General features: G+C 38.6%; 1 protein-coding gene across 2 annotated transcripts in view; it reads left to right on the top strand.

Annotated features, from left to right (window-relative positions):
• The window catches only part of LOC124430889 (autophagy-related protein 16-1), a 339,078-nt gene that overhangs the window by 314,885 nt on the left and 10,711 nt on the right, over positions 1-13,482 (top strand). For both annotated transcript variants that reach the window (XM_046978102.1, XM_046978092.1), the window contains 4 exons: positions 917-1,037; positions 6,742-6,921; positions 7,660-7,744; positions 7,871-8,017. In XM_046978102.1, coding sequence (XP_046834058.1) covers positions 917-1,037; positions 6,742-6,921; positions 7,660-7,744; positions 7,871-8,017 — 533 coding nt within the window. The remainder of the gene's footprint in view (positions 1-916; positions 1,038-6,741; positions 6,922-7,659; positions 7,745-7,870; positions 8,018-13,482) is intronic.

Here is a 13,482-nt window from a genome sequence, read left to right as displayed (position 1 = left end):
CTCCATGTTTATGAGATCGTTTATATGTCGAGTTGTATGTATGTATATATGTATGTATGTATCTAGCTACTGATTCTTTGTCATTGGTTAGACGTTAAAAATAAGAAGCTTATGTGTGTGCGTATACGTTAAAAAACAAAATATTTATATCTATAATATTGAACAAGTCAGATTAATGAAAACAGAAAAGAAAAAATGGATAAATAATAGAACGACTACGAGTTGAAGAAAGAAAAGAAAAATAATACTAAAATTTAATATACAATTAATCAAATGTGTAATATGACAAATAGAAAGAAATAGATAAATCAAATAACTTCAATGTTTCCTTTATGAATGATAAAATCTTTCAATATCAATCGGGGTCATTGAATTCAGACCGAAGGAAAAAAACTTGAAAAATAACGTTCTCTCGTTTGCCGCCCAAGAAGAATAACGTTCTAACGTTCCTTTATAGAAGCTGGTCTACTTGCGAGTCGTAAGGTCCACGTTCATTTCCCATTTCAAACACGTCGATACTTGCAACCGAGTTGAAGTCGACGGTAGAAAGGGGAAAACCAACTTATGAAAGCCCGTGCACCAACTAACGAGTCGCTTTCAAAAGTTTAAAGAAAGACTTCAAATACAAAGCGTCGGCTAGCAGAGTTCTTCTACGGCGACTACTTCATATCGACCGTATAATCGGTCTCTTTCTCTTTTCTCCATTCGTCGGTCATCGATGCCACACCTTTCTTTCAAATTATTTCAGAAACTTTCCTCGCAAAATAATCGTACTCTCTCATATTCGTCGGACCTTATCGTTAGACCGAAAGCAATTAATCTGATCTGATCTCATGCCGAGAACACTGTTTTCCAATATTACTTCGCGCTAATCTCGGAGTTTCCTCTAAAAGGGCTTTTATCATTTCTGTTTCAGCACACGCTTACGGGCCATTGCGGTAAGGTGATGGCGGCCAAGTTTCTTGGCGAACCCTCAAAAGTAGTTTCGGGCAGTCACGATCGCACTCTCAAAATCTGGGACCTACGTAACAAGGCGTGTAAGTTGAAGAAATCCTATGTATTGTTTGTTCTCTCTATTATCGAATAATAATAATAATAATAATAATAATTTATTTGAATTTATATACGGGAATATAGCGCACAATTTTTACTACGAAATCCATCGATTTAATAAGTAATCCGATTTTCGCGAGACAGTTTAATATGATACAAATAATCTGCATCAAAGAGTTTGAATAGTTCATTCCATGGTTGGAACATTTTGATGTTCCTCGAATAATTTAATTTTCTACAATAAAGGCGTGAACTAGATTATTTACCACGTACAAAAGCATTCATCATGAATTCGATCAATATTTTACATATAGACTCGTTTCGATGAATGTATATTATATCTACATGCATTGGTGAAAATAAAAAATTGTTATATCTTATCGACCGCTAAAATTCTCTCTGTACACTTTTCGAGTTCACATATTGGTAATAACGACATGATATATATATATATATATATATATATATATATATATACGTAATGAAAATATATATATACATATATACGTAATGAAAATATATATATATATTTGGTTTTTTTTGTTATATATATATATATATAACAGTTATATATATATATATATATATATATATATATATATATAACAAAAAAAAAAACCAGGAAAGAAAGAATATCGGAAATATCAATATCTTTGAAGCAAAAATAATGCATATTGCAGCGATATCCCATTATTTCTATTATTTGTTTTATAACGCCAGCGTTACAATGGATTGGAACGTGAAATATAACGTGTATAAAGTTACTCTGTATGAATACGATATATATCATCAACGAACGTCGCCACCTTAATGACGTGGATCGAATAAAAATCACTTCACCTCCGTATTCTTTATCCCTCGTCGACCACTTTTTTGTCCTCGTAGGTTAATTAACTCGATAAGATCCATCCGCGAGAAAACGGATTTTCTTCGAACCGACAAACTTTCTTTCCCTCTCTCTTTCCCTCTCCCCCTCTCTCTCTCTCTCTCTCTCTCTCTCTCTCTCTCTCTTCCTTTCTATCTATCTATCTCTCTTTTTTTATCTTTTTTTCTTTCCTTCACTTTACACCGAGATCCTACCGTTTTCCTTCATATCCTAAAGGCGATTCTCTTTATCCGTCGACGCTTTTAACGGGTATCCCATCGCGATAAGCGGGCCTTCGTGATAAAAAATGAATTGACAATTTCCCACGGCGTTAAAGCTGTGTCTTCCCCTCTTTTCGAAAGACAATGGTCGATCCCGTGATAAATTGAAAATCCGTAACATGGATAAGATGTGCCCCGCTTCTATTTGCTATCTATATGTAAATAATTCGACAAGAATGATTATACAGAAAAGTTTTCCAATTAAAACGATATAAATTAAATAAACGCGTTAATTCGATATATAAAAATAGATAACTATGTACATACTTAGATACTTAGATCTTCGTTCGTTTTTTTTCTTTCTCATGTGAGATTATTTTCGCACGCTCATTTTATTGATCGTGGAATATCAAATCGTTGTTGATGATTTTTACGATGAATGGGAAGAGTAAAGTTCTCGTGTCTAATATTACAAGATGCAGGCCAAAAGAATCGCGCCTTATCTCTCTCCGACAACGGCACGTAATGAAAATGAAGAGAAACGGAGTTGGCACAATCCTTTTCGCGGAAATTATTCCTCTCAACAAGTGGTTCGCGATAACGAATTGCGGCAAAAAGAATACTATCGCGTATATATATATATATATATATATATTAGAACTTATATTTTTCTTTCGGATGCGGGCCATACTGAGAGTAGATTTTATCTCGAAGAAGGAGAAAGACATTAAAGATGAAAAAAAACACGAGTGGTGATGGCGAAGAGGAGGAAATGAATTATAATATTTGTCTTTTCTTAGATAAGCCATTGTCTTTGATAAAAAAGAAAAGAAAAAGAAAAGAAAGAAGAAAATGTAAACCAAATAAAAAAATGACATATTCGAGATTTTCAAATGGACAGGGGAGAGTTAACTGACTAATCTAATTAAAAGGTTATCGTTTTTCGAAGAACACGTTTCAACATATCACTTTACGCGAGAGTAAACACGTTACTGCTGCAACTTCGATTAGTCGTGTCCACGATTTTATTGACAAAGGATTGGTAACTGCACGAGAACGATAGCGACGGACCATAGCCAAAACTACGCTTCGAAAGGATTGCCTCAGGGTCTCGATCCCAAATTACATCTGACTCGACTGCCATGCTCGCATCACGTTTGAAGTTACTCACATCGCGAGAAATTAATTCTGTTGGCGAAGCGTTCTTGAATGATCGATTATGCATTGAATCGATTAGACATTCCGATGTTATTGTACATTTTATAAATGACACATTGATTTCAGTGATATTGGTATTATTAAAAACAACGTATTAAAGTATGATCGAACAAATGGAAAAGACAAGAAAAAAGAAAAAAACAAAAAAGAAAAAAAGAAAGGAAAATAGTCTACGTCAGTAAGGTATATATGCGCCATGAGTAATTAATGGTAAATATGGCATTGTAACGATCGAATCGAAATGATTTCGCTAGAATCGAACATCATTAAACTTGTTTCAATTGTTTCTCATCCAATCGTTAATTTTTCCTATTTACACTATGATTATAACTTTTCGTTTTATCTATAATACCGAGCTTAATTGCAAATGAGGTATTGGTAGGTGCAATCATGGTTGTGAACAGCGAACAACAACGGCGGGAATTTCGAACGTTCAAAAGTTAAAGCACCAGTCACCGAACGCTGGTAACGCAAATAAACCGTTGAGAAATACAATAGACGTCAAACAGTCACGATTGATTCGAAAACTTTTCAAACTCAATACATAGGAATCGTAACGGGTTATTGTGTATAATTAATTTGCATATTAAATCTCAAACAATAATAAAAAATAAATATATCGAGATAGTCATTAGTTCTAATATGAATTTATGCGTATATGTGCCAACTTTATCTAGCCGCTCCTCTTTTGGTAAAAAATCCTCGGTACAGTCGAGAAAAACAGTGAACGTAGCACTATCGAGACAGAGAGAGAGATAGAGAGAGAGAGAGAGAGAGAGAAAGAGAGAGAGAGAGAGAGAGAGAGAGAACGAAGGGGGCAAGAAAAAGAGAGAGAATAGACGCGAGGAGGAGAAATAGATGGGTGGTGAGCAAGGAGTGGAAGGAGAGAAAGAGACAGAAGTACAAAAGTTTCGTTCAAATAAATCTCCGAACGCAAGGAGCGGACAATGGGAGTGCTCCGCTGAAAGGGCGTTTAAGCGTGAATTATTGTTTAGTTCGCGAGCTTTAAGACAAAAAGGAAGCTTAAAGCGGATCGGCTCTTTTCTAACGCGCTATTTTCCACCCTTCGGTCTGTCCTGTATAATTTTGAGAACGGCGTGGCACGCCTTCCGGACTGAACCGTGCCACGCAGGAACGAGAAGCTCGATTAATTAACGACGCTACGTACGTCGGGAAGTCTATTCCGTCGACCACAAAATACACGACATGGATTTACGTGTGTGCCTCTGTTAGCACATCGAGTGCGAAATTCTCAGCCTTGTGTCGTCGCTTCGCCGATTCGATTTCGTCGATTCTAATAGATTTTCTGTAAATGATATCCGAACTTTTCGAAACGAAGTCAATACATTCACGAATTTGTGTTTTCGTTCTTGCAATATCTTTGTTTTCCTCTTTTCTCTTCTCTCTCTCTCTCTCTCTCTCTCTCTCTCTCTCTCTCTCTCTATCTCTATTTCTCTCTCTCTAGAACTTAATAGATTAGCATGAAAACTGACAGTGACGTCTGCGAAAGTCTATCACAGTGAATCCAACAGCTGGTGCATTTAAACCTCGACTCCTTCCTCCGTAGTCAACATCGTACTCTACGACGTAGTCAACATCATCCTATTTCTGGAAATGGAAGAGCGTTTCTTACACGTAAGACTACGTCTTGAGATATCTTGAGACGCTTAGCTAACATAGAAATTAATTTGGCCTTGTAATCTTAACCTTCCTGTCCGCTGTTTTGGTAATCCGTTCTGCTCGACATTCTTATTCGAAATGATGGTAGAATTATGACTCGGACAAATGATTATCATAAGCCAAATGGAATGTATCTTGGATTATGCAACGTGGATCGAACATTTTGAACAACGTTCATTTTAAATTTTCATTAATCTTTAACGTACGAATTATCGATGATTTTGAATGACGTCCTATCATCTCTTTTTATGTGTTTCATCGATAATTCTTCGATATCGTTAACTCGATGGGCAAATTTCTGTATTTTCTTGTAAAAAAAATTTCATCGGAGAGCAAGGAAACAATGGCAATTTATTTGAACAATGTCGAACACTCGGAAAGAAATGTTATTACCGGCAGGAATCTTTGTGTACTGCATCGACGTCGCTCGTGCGTTGTTTTGACGCTTTAATGTATTTTCAAATTCAAACTCCTAATGCGGAGTGCTATTTCCAAATATTCATAGACACACGTTATCCATGAAATTCGAATTAGCGTCTATTTATTTTAGAAGAGGAAAACTTACCAAAAGAGAGATTAAAGAATTGTACTAATCGAAAAGAGATTCGTTACGAAAGGAAAAAGAACCTTTGATTATTTTCCTTTTATCAAAAATCTAGTATAAAACTTACAAATACAAAAAAAAAGTCCTCCGATCTTGCTTTTACTTAAGCAAATTACTCTCTCTCTCTCTCTCCCTCTCTCTTTCTCTCTCTCTCTCTCTCTCTCCCTCTCTCTCTCTCTCTCTCTCTCTCCCTCTCTCTCTCTCTCTCTCCCCCTCTCTCTCTCTCTCTCACAGACACACACACACACACACACACACACACACAGAACATTTACTTTCTTATACACATACGCGTCTATAAATGGATTTAAAACCCGGAAGATTTAATTTTTTCAAATTTCACGGATCGCACCTCGCGTGACAGAATTTATGTAAATATTCTGTGCATGGTGCTAGCTAGATCGTTAATACACACTACTCCATTACGAGCAATACTTGCTTCTCTTTTTACAATACCTAATTTTTTCGCAAAAACCGATGGCACGTCGTAAAAACAGATTAGACGGGACGATCGATCGGACGAGAAATTACATTTGATTTAGCTTGTATCCGCGCGTTGCGCGTAGGTAGGTAAATAGGTAGGTATCTATAAAAATTGAAATGTGTATATGTATGCGTGTGTGTGTGTGTGTGTATACAACGATCGTGTTGTAGCGAAACTTGCACAGAGAAGATGCCATGAGAACGACGGAAGCGTTGCAAGAAAGTCACTTATAAGCGGAAAAACCGTAATTTATCCGGTTTTCAGTCTTGATGTTGGCCGTTTCCGTTCACTATTCGCGATTTCCAAGGGTTTCATAGAAATGAGGCGACGCGAATGTCATTTCCCGATGTAAATTAAGTTTGAAATCTCGGTTATTTCACCGTGCGGATCGATGAAAACGACTACCGAGAGATTTGAAAACGCAAAATTGGAAGATATAATTTTTCTATTTAAAGGATATGCTTTTCGATAATAAAACGACGACTTAACGAGCCTGATCTACGGGACCAGGAAAATTTATTATATTTCTATATATCTTTGTATTCGTAATTTCCACGTTATCTCAATTTGAAAATAATTTCTATTTATTCAAGTATAAATTGTTTTGCTTTAATAGGTATAGAAACGAAATTTACTGGTTCGAGTTGTAACGATCTTGTGACGTCGGATGGTGCTGGATCAACGATAATCAGCGGTCATTTTGATCAAAGAATAAGATTTTGGGACACCAGAGCGGAATCTAGCTCAAACGACATTCTTCTCGAAGGGAAGGTTACCTCATTGGATTTATCTCGTGGTAAGCTTAATTTCATCAATGTGATGGGTTTCCTCCATCAAAATTCCATTTTCGAAAGACCTACTAGTATATATCTATTTGTTAAAGGATTTAAACGTTAGCGATATTCAATGACAATCAATATTTCGTGAAACAAAATGGTATTTCGCGAAGGATTAGTTTTTTTGATAGTATGTAGCGCGGGCGCGCTCATGCACACACGCGTTATAACGAAACGAGCACACAGAAATATTACCTTGCTTTTCGATGGTATCCCAAAGCACCGATTTTAACTGCGAATTCACTGCGTTGATTGAAGAGCTCTTTCGAGAGACATATATTGTCCTCCCGCATTTCATTAATCTCAGTAATACGAGGATAGAAGCCGAATGAAACGGTATTGCAACGACTCTAAAATTCTGCTCGATTACATCGTATCGCTCTAATGCTTTTCCTTTATCATTCGTCGTAATACATTATGTATACTCCCATTAAAGTACAATATTCCACCCGTAGAGGAATATACTCGACGAAACGTTTCCAAACGCAACCGCCGAAGATTTATACGTCGTAAAATGGGATTACACAGAATGTCCCTTTTCTCCACTTGACTCCAAAGTGTTTGGTCTTAAGATGTGTTTGAACGAGGCTTTTTATTCGTTGGATTTATAATTAATAAATCGCGACTTTCCATAGATTCGATTATGCATACAATACACGAATATAAACTAAATTTACTTTTTCATTTGTTCCTTTTAGATACGAATTATTTACTTAGCTGTGTGCGAGACGACACTGTCAAGCTTATCGATCTACGAATGAAGAAAATAATTGGTTCGTTTAGGTAAGTTCAACTGAGCAAAATTAAATAATTTTGACAATATTATATGTGAAAAAGTTTAATCGTTGCTCTCGTCTCGAATGGAAAATTTACCAAGAAAATTGATGTCTTTGATTGTTTTTACTGCAGTGCTGATGGCTTCAAAGTTGCTTTCGATTGGACGCGAGCGGGTTTTAGTCCCGATGGCCAATACATCGCTGCTGGCTCTTCCGATGGATCTGTTTTTATTTGGTCTGTGGTGACGCATATGGTCGAGAATGTACTAAAAAATCACGCGTAAGTATGCCTTTTTTATCGACTTCTATGGACTATCGATTTCACATCCTAACCATGCAGCCTCGAACGGATAAAAGCACGAAACCCTTTTTGGTATCGATCGGAACGTGCGTTTCCGATATTAAGCTCCGAACCGTTATAAAACTCACGTACGAAAGAGATTGTTAAACTTTATAGGCTCTTTTACAGCCTATTTCGCTCCGGTAATGGAAAGGCTTATTAAAATCTAAAATTTCGGTTTCACGACATTGTATCAAACCAATGTTATACTACTCTATAATATGGATTATTGGAAAGGTTTTGCACTCAGTTTATGACTAAAGTTTCATAAACCATTACATGTCCATTCATTCGACTTTGTTATCGTGGATCATATCAATCTGCACTAGGTATTTTATCAGATTCTTCAAATTGAAGTAGCGGGTTTTCGAATGAAAATCAATCGATGTTTTGCGATACTCCATGGCCGACAAATCATACGCGACAAATCTTGGAATTCGTTGAAAGCAAAATCGGAAATGGGGATCGGGATTCTAATAACTCCGTACTGATTTATGACTCAAGTAAAAAGTACATAAAACTGAGAAAAATAATATTCTACGAAAGACGAATCGCATGAATCACTGCCGTACGTTACATCGGGTAGAAGATAGATCTGACGTTTCTTAGGACGTGGACCATCTGTCAGAGACATTTCTCGCAAGGAAGTATGACACACATGTATATATGTATCTATATATGCATGTAAACTCGCATACATCCTAATGTATATGCTTTGAAGTATCACCGAAATAGGTACTTGGGTGCTCTGCTTCGGCATGGATTTTCAAAAATACACGCGACTTTCAAAGTACGTATGTACGTCGTTCCATAGGCCAATAATAATTTATGAAAAATTAGGGCTTATCTCTTGGAAACTCAAATTCACTGAGCAAAGTCTGTAGCAAGAGACAAGGAGAAAGAGAATAAGATAGATGAAGAAGATCTACGAAATGGAATGTCTTCGTAATTTCCGTCTTTGGCCTAGACCGACAAAAGCAGCGCACGCGCTAGAGTTTCTTTCAAAAATGCTCAATTAATGACATAATAAGCCTTTTCACTTTTACGGTTAATCCCTATGTAACTTCTACGCATCCTTCTTCTACTTTTTCATCCTGAATCTCTCTCTCTCTCTCTCTCTCTTCCTCTCTCTCTCTTGATCTTTTTTTCTTTTACTTTCTCATCCTCCCACGACACGCTTTGATCATCTAACCTGATGCGAATTCTACGCTAGCCGTCCTTACGAACGGACTAAAACGCTCGTAATTCTAGCAGGCACCTTCGAGTGCTGTGCATACCCACCTGACACGAAAAGTTTCGAAGTACTTCGAGGCTTCGTCGTTTCGCTACACGTACTAGGTACATACATACACACGTGTGGACACATACGACGAGGAGGAACAGCATGAGGGACGGACCGGTTAAGAAAATATTTCGACGTTGTGCGTTTTCCACTCCAACTTTCGCACAATGTATTCTCGGTATATTTCTCTACGTATATTGATGCTCGGGCGCGCACGCGCACGAGTGACTACACCCATCTATATTCTGGAATGACTTTGCTGTATCACAAATTTATGCGTTAGCGGAGATACCCTAAACTTAGTGGCGAGGTAAAGTCGGTTTCTCACTATTGAAAATGTCATTTTGAATGAGCGAGCAGTGTCCGTTTTGACGGTATACTTGAATGATAAAAAGAAAGATGAAGAAGGATTGGAAAAATAGAAGGAAGCTTTCTAAAAAAAACGCACTTGAACCTGTCGTTCATCGAATCCGAGAATAAAAGGATCTTGTATGCATGTATGTGTAAGAGAGAATAGAAAAAGTGCAAAAAAATCCTATCTTTAGAAAATTCCCGCTAATCTTATCAAATTTATCTTCACGTATATAGTTAGTACGAAAGAAAGTTTTTCTAACAGTATTTGCTCATAATTCTCAGGACCCTTCTCATAAAACGATACTTCTTTGAAATTAGAAGAAGAAAAAAGGAAAAAAGGAAAAAAGAGAAAGAGAGAGAGAGAGAGAGGAGAAAGATTCTTTGCACGATTACCCCCTTTTGGTGAAACGTTCTCTTTCAGTTTCCTTTTCGCTTGTCGATCTCTTAGCGGCTCGTCGTCCGTTCCTCGTCATCGACCTCCTCGACTTTTCCCAAGGACGAAGGAGAAGCACATCTCTCAGAGATAGTTTCTCTGGTAGAGAGCAAGCTAGAGGCCGGCGTGCGGCTAAGTACCGGTCGTATCGAAAAATGGCTTAAGTACTAGTCACGTATACGCGCTCTCGTCGTTGTCCGCGCGAGCGCGTTTCACTGTTATTACTTTCACCCCGAGCGGCTTGGCTCCGCTCGGCGCAACTTCGCGTCCTCGAAGCTCCACGTCGTTCTCTTGAATCTTTCGCGCGATGTGGATCGTATAATTCGCATGTTGCTCGGACCGTGTACGCGCGCGTTCAGGAATCCTCGCGACTAACTTAATAAGCGCCTCGCCCTCTCCTTTTCTATCTTCGACTTCGCTCTTTATTCTCTTCATTTCTTCCCCCTTCGATCTTGGGCGTTCTAACGAACGCTGCGGTTAATACGTGATCGTATCGAGCGATCTTAAACGCGACAGAAATTCGTCTTACTTACTTGAAATTATCCCCTCCCTTTCCCATCGAAGAATCATCACTTCCCTTTCTTCTAAACTTTCTCTTTCGTCCGATTTCTAGAGCATCAGGATCCTTTAACTAAGAGAAAACGAATTCGTCCGATTTCTGCTGACAATTTAAAACCCCGACCCGAATGGCTATCGGTCGTCCTTCTATCGATACGTCGACGATCGTTTTAATTTATAGCAAAAGCATTTCGCACCCTTCTATAATTCATTTTGAGTTGTGACGTTGTTATTTTCTAGCGTCCTCCCACCCCCCTTCCCCTTCCCATACTTGCTATATCTGTCGCGGTTTAAAATGCGAATTCCAGACGTTCCATTTGAATTTTGCAGTCGGGCCAACGAAGCGCCCTCCTATCTACTATCCCCTCTATTCTCGATAGATTTATCGAACGCGCGTCCATGCACAGTCTTTCGTCTCTCATGCCTCGCTCTGAGCGATTACCTCCCGCGGAAATTATTGCGGAAATAACGCCTTCCGATTTCCCGTGCCCGCGGGAAAATCGTCCGTCGATTTACGCTCGCCTTCTTGAAATATAAGTTTACGCTTTGAGCTCGCGGATTTAAATCGCATTAAGCGGTCGATCGACTTAACGGAATTAACTCATCGACATCGCTCGGCCAAAGAAAAATCTCAGAAACCGGTCGAAGCTCACCAAGCAGATCGTAGATACGCGATCAGAGTTCGATACCATTCGATGAATAATCCCTGGAATTACGGAGCACGCGCACGTTAAATGTAAATAGTATCATTAAGTGATTTGCTTCGGCTTTTATTATAGCACTATCAAAGTGCCTTACGGTGTACATACGACACGTAGAGAACGTTTCTCTATGAGTTCTGATCTTTTCAAATTTTATCGTACATTCCTCGACAATTCTTTAGTACTTTGATTATTTTTTCAATGTTTATAAGAGTATCATTTGAAACAAACTTGAAAGCTAAGGAAAATAAAAAAAAAAATATCGTACAACGCGAACGTGCAATATCTTGCCTCTCTCGCGAGGAAAGATTAAAATCGATTTTACGTCGATCAAAAGTCGTTCGTTTGTTCCGCAAACGTTCGTACGAAACGCTTGTTTCGAACGGTTCGGTATTTAATAAAATAACGTCCCTCGGTACGCTGGAAATGTTTAACGATTTTACGCGGCCAGTAAAACAAAATGGATTTGTATCGGATTTAAAGGCACTCGTTGTTAGAGAATTTCCACGTCGCAACGATGAGCGTAGCACGTACGCTCGATATTCGTTTTAATGAATCGCACGGCATTTTGGCACGATTTCCCTTCTCTGACCTTACTTGAACTCCGAAATCCGTAATTGTATTGGTCGATAAGCTAGCGCGAACGTTTGCGCTCTAATTTGCAATCAAGCGGCAGGATCCGGCCGGTACGCGCGTCGGAAGGCGCGGAATTTACTACACGATCCTGACAAAGATCACAGCACCTCGAATAAATAGCGTTGCGCGATTAAAGCGGTACGTAATTAGTGAAACGAAAGGTTCCCTGAGTACGTCTCAAAAGGTCGACAGATCCTTCTCTTCTTTCGATAACGATTATCTCGTCTTTCAAAATGGAATTAATCGAATTCAATGAATTGAACAATCTTGACTCGCTGGAAAACGACCAAAAAGAAGATAAATTTGACGATAGCTCGAAATGGTGAGAAAAACTATTGGCGTCTCATGAGACGTGGCTAGACGGTTGATTTGTGTATGGACGCCGTAAATAAATAAACGCATAGCGAGTCGTTAAGAGGACGCAAATTGCACCATCCCTTCGTTACTAACGGACAAGTAACAGCCCCTCATAAAGATTACTATGCTATATTTCAGTCGTGAACGCATTTACGATTTTTCCTGATATTTTACGAGGGAAATACCTTCCTTAGCGCCACCTCTCGCACTTTTCTACGAAGTTACTTCAATTAATATATTTCATCTTTTACCTTCTTGCGGGCTTTTACTTCCTCGCGTTAAATTTTGCAACATCACTGGGAAAGTTGAGGGCGAAGTACGGAATGCTTACTATTTCTAAGAATTGTGGAAAAGGAAAAGACATCTCGAAGCTCATTGAGGCTACGCTAAATGGTTTTCGTTTTCTCCCAAAGTAACACTAGCGGATCGTTCTACTGGAATCGAGACACTAGTTTGTTTTCTCGTATATCGCATCCTTGGGAGTTCTCCTTTCTCTCTTTCTCCATTTTAAACATTCACTTTCTCTCTCTCTCTCTCTCTTTCTCTTTCTCTCTCTCTCTCTCTCTCTCTCTCTCTCTCTCTCTCTCGGTCTTTCTCTTCGGAGGTTCGACATTTAAATGTAACTCACCTTCTGCTCTCGTGAAGTAATGAAAATTCAACGTCGTCGTCCCAGGAGGAAAACAAGTGGCACCGGAGACGGAAGTAAACACCGTCGAGCAAAAGGAATTAGATTATTCCCCTTCTCTCTTAGTATATACAGGATCTTTCAGGAAGCTTCGTCGAAGTCAAGCTTTTACGTAACCGCCCGTAGCAAAGACCGACGCTAACTTTTACGACGAACGCCTATCTCGAACGGTTATCTCGATCCACCGTCGAACTAATTACGAAGAAATTAGTAGACGCTGGAGATGGATTCTAATTTATTTTATGTTTCTTGTGAGTCCGTTGATGCGCAAGTCGCCTCCCAAGACGCGAAGAAATTTCCTATCTTTCTCTCTTTCTATCTCGAGTTGACTGAACTAACGATCGAAAGATGGCTTATAATCGGAGATATGTTTTCGAAGAAACTTCGTTCACCTTGGAG

The sequence above is a fragment of the Vespa crabro genome, chromosome 1 (genome assembly GCF_910589235.1).
Source record: "Vespa crabro chromosome 1, iyVesCrab1.2, whole genome shotgun sequence".
Taxonomy (NCBI): Eukaryota; Metazoa; Arthropoda; class Insecta; order Hymenoptera; family Vespidae; genus Vespa; species Vespa crabro.
This window is presented reverse-complemented; position numbering and strand designations above follow the sequence as displayed.